The sequence below is a fragment of the Electrona antarctica genome, assembly GCF_951216825.1.
Source record: "Electrona antarctica genome assembly, contig: scaffold_1467, whole genome shotgun sequence".
Lineage (NCBI taxonomy): Eukaryota > Metazoa > Chordata > Actinopteri > Myctophiformes > Myctophidae > Electrona > Electrona antarctica.
Genome location: NW_027637011.1, coordinates 7,821 through 15,030, shown reverse-complemented (window position 1 = coordinate 15,030; position 7,210 = coordinate 7,821). Strand labels below are relative to the sequence as shown.

Genomic DNA, 7,210 nt, shown 5'->3' with positions numbered 1-7,210 from the left:
AAACTGATCGCATTGCTGGGAGCGTCTTAACACTCAATGTTATTTTCCGGTGGGACGTCATCGAAAATGTCCCCCCCCCCCCCCCCCCCCATTTTAGCCGACGAGATCGAAAATCTTAAAACGTCAATAACTCTTGATCTAAATCATTCCGTCCAATTCTAAGCAAAGATCATGTGTTAGACGGCCCACCGCGGTCCCGTCGCGTTAGAATTAATCATACCTCCCGTTGTTGTCGATCGCATTGAGTGTTTTGGCTACATTTAGCTACTTCAGCTACATCCGGGATAACATCGGGTCCGTCGTTAAATGTGCTCCGCTTCTATAAATCGCTGGGCACTCTTAATTTAATGGATTAAATAACCCCGGGCGTTCGGGGTGTTAGCCTAGCGTGTAGCTAGAACACATGTGTGGCGTTCGGGGTGTTAGTCTAACGTGTAGCTAGAACACGTGTGTGGCGTTCGGGGTGTTAGCCTAGCGTGTAGCTAGAACACGTGTGTGGCGTTCGGGGTGTTAGCCTAGCATGTAGCTAGAACACGTGTGTGGCGTTCGGGGTGTTAGCCTAGCATGTAGCTATAGAACACGTTTGTGGGGAAAACAGAATCTTCACATCCCTTTGATAATAAGGAGACCGAACGGCGTAACTTTACAAAAAGGGTTCTGAGTGAGTCGTCTTTTGGGAAGAAAATAAAGAAGAAGAAAAACGCACAAAAAGGAACTTCCACCTTAGCATAATTAATAACATTAAACAAAATAAGGATATCGGCAAACATAAATATATGCTACAGGTGTTTGTGCACGAAGGCATACATGAAGGAGTGTCGTGGAGATAACGTAATGTGTGGATGAGGTTGTTGTGGAGATAACGTAATGTGTGGATGAGGTTGTCGTGGAGATAACGTAATGTGTGGATGAGGTTGGCGTAGAGATAACGTAATGTGTGGATGAGGTTGTTGTAGAGATAACGTAATGTGTGGATGAGGTTGGCGTAGAGATAACGTAATGTGTGGATGAGGTTGTTGTGGAGATAACGTAATGTGTGGATGAGGTTGGTGTAGAGATAACGTAATGTGTGGATGAGGTTGTTGTGGAGATAACGTAATGTGTGGATGAGGTTGGCGTGGAGATAACGTAATGTGATGAGGTTGGCGTAGAGATAACGTAATGTGTGAATGAGGTTGTTGTGGAGATAACGTAATGTGTGGATGAGGTTGGCGTAGAGATAACGTAATGTGTGGATGAGGTTGTTGTAGAGATAACGTAATGTGTGGATGAGGTTGGCGTAGAGATAACGTAATGTGTGGATGAGGTTGTTGTAGAGATAACGTAATGTGTGGATGAGGTTGGCGTGTGTGTATGTTTTATTTATCATGTTTCATAATAGTCCATAAATATCGCTTTGTATCTATAATTATTATTATTATTTTATGTAATATGGTTACTCTTGTTTTTACAGAAGTTCGTCTTTTGAGTTCCGCTTTGAAATGCTTGGCTCTTTTCACGACTACGGATGGTTTGAAAACCCCGCAGAACCGTTCCGATAAACCTGGACCTCTCCTTAACCCGTGGAGTGTTGTATAACCAGAACCTTTCTTGAAGGGGGAGGTACATCATTAAACAAATAATAATAATCCTATAGTGAGATCCTTTTAGGAGAAACAACAAATTAAATGATAAAAAGTTCTGAGTTCTGGGTTCCGGGGGTTGGGGGGGGGACGGACCCCAAAACGAGGTTCCCGAGAAGAACCTCGTCAGAGAACCGAGCCGTGTGTGGGCCTGCGTTCGTTATGTGCGCTCCAAACGAATCCATATAGAACCCCCCCCCCCCCCCCCCCCCCTCCCCGTAGACTACGCCGTACACACAGTTCCCTTTTAGTTCTTCTAGTCGGAAAGAGCCGTTATGAACCCCTCCCGTCCCGCCCCACCCCCCTCCCTCCCTCCTCCCTCTCCCCCCCCCCCCCCCCCCCCCCCCTCCACACACACACCGTGCGCGAGCGCGTGCGTGCCCCCTAGAGTCTAGGGGGGCGCCCCCTAGACTCTAGCGCCCCCTAGAGTCTTTTAGGCGCAGCCGCACTCCTCCACGATCATGTTGGGCACGTCCCTCTTCACGATGTTGTACTCGTCGTCGAAGTAGAGCATGGACATGGTGGAGAGCCGGGTGGGGATGCAGCAGGAGTTCATGGATCCGGGCGACATGCCGCGCATGCGGTACTGGTTGACCACGGCCGTGTGGAACGAGGAGGCGGAGCCCGGCACGCCCGCCATGTAGGCGGGGCAGTTGCCCTCGCAGTAGTTCCCGAAGTAGCCGCTGGGCGCGATGATCCAGTCGTTCCAGCCGATGAGCCGGAAGTCGATGTAGAACTGCTGGCGGCAGCACAGCCCGCTGCTGCCGTCGCACTCCAGGCCGCGCTTGCGGATGCGGTGCTCGGCGCCGTCGCCCTGCCGCGCCGCCACCGCCAGGAAGGGTCGGTGGGACTCGTCACCGGGACTCGAACCGCCGCCCGCGGAGAGCAGCGTGGGCCTCACGCCGGCCTCCTCGCAGCCCTCGCAGCGCACGTCCAGGTTCTGCCGCCGGTCGCCCTGCGCGAACACCCGGCGCACGGCCTCCGTCAGGGGGAAGGTGTGCCAGCCGCTCCTCTTCAGCTCCACGCGCTTCTCCACCAGGTTCCACTCGCTGCCCAGGCCGGGCTCCTGGGGGATGGGATGTTAAAAATCACATGTTATTTACAGGCATAGATATATATAAGAAAGCTAGATGGCGCTAGACCCGCGCTCTGGCCAATGGAGAGTGACGTTGCTACGTGGCGGCCATCTTACCTCGGGGCAGCATAACATTGTGTCTCTGGGGGCATGTGCTTTTAAATAACCATAACTTGCTCAATTTTCAACCGATTTTCAAACGGTTTGGTTTGTTATAAACGTCAGAGACGTCCGCATACATATGTTTTTATACGACGTTCATATAAAAAAACTAAATTAAGCAGATACGCGTCCTGAATCATAGCCACGTTGACAACGTTTGTAATAAACCAACACGTTTGTAAATCCGTCAAGATTTGAGCGAGTTATGACTGTTTTTGTTTGAGCTGCCATTGAACACATACTGTACTGTAACCCCGAAGCAAGATGGCCGCCGGGTGAACTACGTCAGAGACTCCGCCTTGAGCCATCTAGCCTTTATATATGTCTATGATTACAGGTTCCACTCGCTGCCCAGGCCGTGCTCCTGGGGGATGGGATGTTAAAATGACGTACAAATTACATGATATTAAATTACACTAATACAAATTAAAAATTGCGATTAACGATGTTACAGCGATACTCAAAATGTGATTAAAACTTAAAATTACACTTTTGTTAAAGAATAACAAGGATTATCACCCCATCCAGGGGTCATTCTTTTCCACCGGTCGGTTCCCAATGGGAACCGGTTCAGTTATTTTCCACCGGTTGGTTCCCAATGGGAACCGGTTCAGTTCTTTTCCACCGGTTGGTTCCCAATGGGAACCGGTTCAGTTATTTTCCACCGGTTGGTTCCCAATGGGAACCGATTCAGTTCTTTTCCACCGGTTGGTTCCCAGTGGGAACCGGTTCAGTTCTTTTCCACCGGTTGGTTGCCAATGGGAACCGGTTCAGTTCTTTTCCACCGGTTGGTTCCCAGTGGGAACCGGTTCAGTTCTTTTTGGTTCTTAGTCTATGAGCCAGAACTCCAAAATTGGTGGGAAAAACTAGACCTATATTAAAGGATCAATACAAGTAAATTAATACATGATAACCCTTCCACAGTAGTAGCTTTTTCTATTTTGCATATTTTCCTACATAATGCGTCATTTGCATATTTAAAAATGTAAAATTTGTAATACAATAAATCATTGTCTTCGTGTAAGTAAGTGTCATGGTGTTGGTGATAACAATCTAATATAGGTATGGTTTTGGCCACTCAATTCATATTAACGTTCCAATGTTGGAGCTCTGGCTCATGGACTAAGAACCGAAAAGAACTGAACCGGTTCCCACTGGGAACCAACCGGTGGAAAAGAACTGAACCGGTTCCCATTGAGAACCAACCGGTGGAAAAGAACTGAACCGGTTCCCATTGGGAACCAACCGGTGGAAAAGAACTGAACCGGTTCCCACTGGGAACCAACCGGTGGAAAAGAACTGAACCGGTTCCCATTGAGAACCAACCGGTGGAAAAGAACTGAACCGGTTCCCATTGGGAACCAACCGGTGGAAAAGAACTGAACCGGTTCCCACTGGGAACCAACCGGTGGAAAAGAACTGAACCGGTTCCCATTGGGAACCAACCGGTGGAAAAGAACTGAACCGGTTCCCACTGGGAACCAACCGGTGGAAAAGAACTGAACCGGTTCCCACTGGGAACCAACCGGTGGAAAAGAACTGAACCTAACTCCTAATGTGCCATAGTATCGTAAAGTGTCATACATAGGCCTACTGTAATAATAATAATAATAATAATAATAATAATAATAATAATGGATTGTATTTATGCGCTGCGCTGCGCTGTTGTACTGTGCTGTGCTGTGCTGTGCTGTGCTGTGCTGCGCTGCGCTGTGCTTATGTTGATCGTATGATCAACATAAGAAGAGGAATTCAATGGTGTATATCAGTGGTTCCCAAAGTGGGGTCTGGGGACCCCCAGGGGGGGGGACCGGAATCGGTCACAATCGGTATCAGGATATGACCCTGCAGATAATCGGTCATGATTTCATAATCGTGCACCCCTAATAGAAATGCCATTAAATGGGGGTCCGTAGACTATAATGCATGTCAAACTGGGGGTCCTTGAAATGAAACGGGTTGAGAATCACTGCTAGAGCCGTAAAAACCTTCTCTTATGGGGATCCCTGGCATATCTCTTCAAATGGGGGGTCCGTGGTAGGTCTGCTATTTTTGAAAAGTCGTTAAAATGTGGCGCAAATCATTGAATATATATTTCAGAGCGAACATTTTTAACTAGTGTCCCTGCAGGGTCCTGGGTCCAGGGTCCAGGGTCCCTGGAACTACATATTTTGAGATGGGGGTCCGTGGCCCAATAGAGATAATTCTGGGGGTCCTTGACATGAAAAAGGTTGAGCACCACTGACATAGAAACATGGGTTTTTCAGATTCTTTTTTTTTTTTAGAAGCCTTTTTTTATCGACCTCAGTCCAAAATGGGTTAACATTGATTTTACAATATAAAGGTGTACTACCATTACCTGGTAGTACACCTTCACCGTGACCTTCCGTCGCGCTCGCGGGGCCCCCGCGGCCCCCCCGGGGGCCCCTCCCCCGGTCTCCAGCGGCGCTAGGGGGAGGAGCTTGAAGTAGAGCCAGAGCGTGGCCTGCGTTACGTACAGGTGTTGGTTCCCCTCGTTAGAGATCAGGAAATACAGGCTGGACTTGGAGGTCACCTGCTCGTCTGCGAGGGGAACCGCACGCACGCACGCACGCACGCACGCACGCACGCACGCACGCACGCACGCACGCACGCACGCACGCACGCACGCACGCACGCACGCACGCACGCACGCACGCACGCACGCACGCACGCACGCACGCACGCACGCACACACACACACACACACACACACACACACACACACACACACACACACACACACACACACACACACACACACACACACACACACATCAAAGGGAAATTGTTAGAGCAGTGGTTCTCAAAGTGGGGAATAAAGAAAATAACAGTGCTGTCCGACGTCGATCAAATATTTTAATTGCAATATTAATCGCATGATTTATCTAGTTAATCGCACGACTAATCGCAAATAAGTCATCAGTTTTTATCTGTTCGCAGTTTACCTTTAGAGGGATATTTTTCTCCTTAGCCTCCATGGGCTATTTTCGAGAAACCTTGAATTTAATTTTAGCTTTTATAGATCGGCTATTTTCAGCATGCGACCACGCATGAAATTACTTGTCTTTTAGTTCTACTGGATCTCTTGCCCACTAGTCCACTAGTCCCTCCCTACTGGATCCTACTGGATCTACTGGATCTCTTGTCCACTAGTCCCTCCCTGACATTTAGTTCTACTGGATCTCTTCTCCACTAGTCCCTCCCTGACATTTAGTTCTACTGGATCTCTTCTCCACTAGTCCCACCATGACATTTAGTTCTACTGGATCTCTTGTCCACTAGTCCCTCCCTGACATTTTAGTCTAGTTTTTATTTGTTGACGAAATTGTCAGTATATTTAGTCATCGTAGCTTATAGTTTTCATTTAGTTTCCAAGCCACCCCCACCCACCCACCACCACACCACTTGTAGATCTGCTATTTTTCAATAGCTAAATTAAAAAAAAACAGGTTCCCGTTCAGAATGGGTTAACACATAAATGTAGATTCAATGAGACTTGATGTAAATCAGACTTGGCGGTAAAATAAAAAGAGGTTTGATAATCACAGTTGGCATTTCTCTCTCTGAGTGTCGGATTCCACCACAAGCATCTCCGCTGTTAGCCTCGCCTATAATCTCTCCCCCTCTTAACACTGGTAAACATCATTAAAAAAATGAGAAAAAAAACCCCAAAGCTATACGCCGCAGAAAGACGGCGGCCGCGCCGCGCCAGAATCCCCGGGAGCGTGCAGAGCAGCCCCCCCCCCCCCCCCCGACACGGCCCCAACAACCTCTAAACATCTCCGTCTCTCGTCTCGTCTGACGCTCCTGACAAATCCAGAGTGATTTTAATCATGTTTGACGAGCGTTTCCAGACAGACCCAATCAGATCCATCCCTGCAGCACCATGCAGAGGAGAGACCCAATCAGATCCATCCCTGCAGCACCATGCAGAGGAGAGACCCAATCAGATCCATCCCTGCAGCACCAGAGGAGAGACCCTTATGGCTGCCACACCACCTCAGTCTTAACCTGCCACGTAGGTCACTAACCCTAACCTCAGTCTTAACCTGCCACGTAGGTCACTAACCCTAACCTCAGTCTTAACCTGCCACGTAGGTCACTAACCCTAACCTCAGTCTTAACCTGCCACGTAGGTCACTAACCCTAACCTCAGTCTTAACCTTCCACGTAGGTCACTAACCCTAACCTCAGTCTTAACCTGCCACGTAGGTCACTAACCCTAACCTCAGTCTTAACCTGCCTCGTAGTTCACTAACCCTAACCTCAGTCTTAACCTGCCACGTAGGTCACTAACCCTAACCTCAGTCTTAACCTGCCACGTAGGTCA

The 7,210-nt window shown here is 48.7% G+C and overlaps 1 protein-coding gene across 1 annotated transcript; it reads right to left on the bottom strand.

Moving 5' to 3' along the window:
• Window positions 1-2,055: 2,055 nt before the first annotated feature.
• On the bottom strand, window positions 2,056-5,421 carry LOC306919509 (inhibin beta B chain-like; the record flags this gene model as incomplete). The annotated part of the gene is made up of 2 exons (XM_079532270.1): window positions 2,056-2,688; window positions 5,219-5,421. Coding segments are annotated over 2 exons (836 nt in total), but the record flags the coding sequence as incomplete, so codon positions are not given.
• Window positions 5,422-7,210: the final 1,789 nt, after the last annotated feature.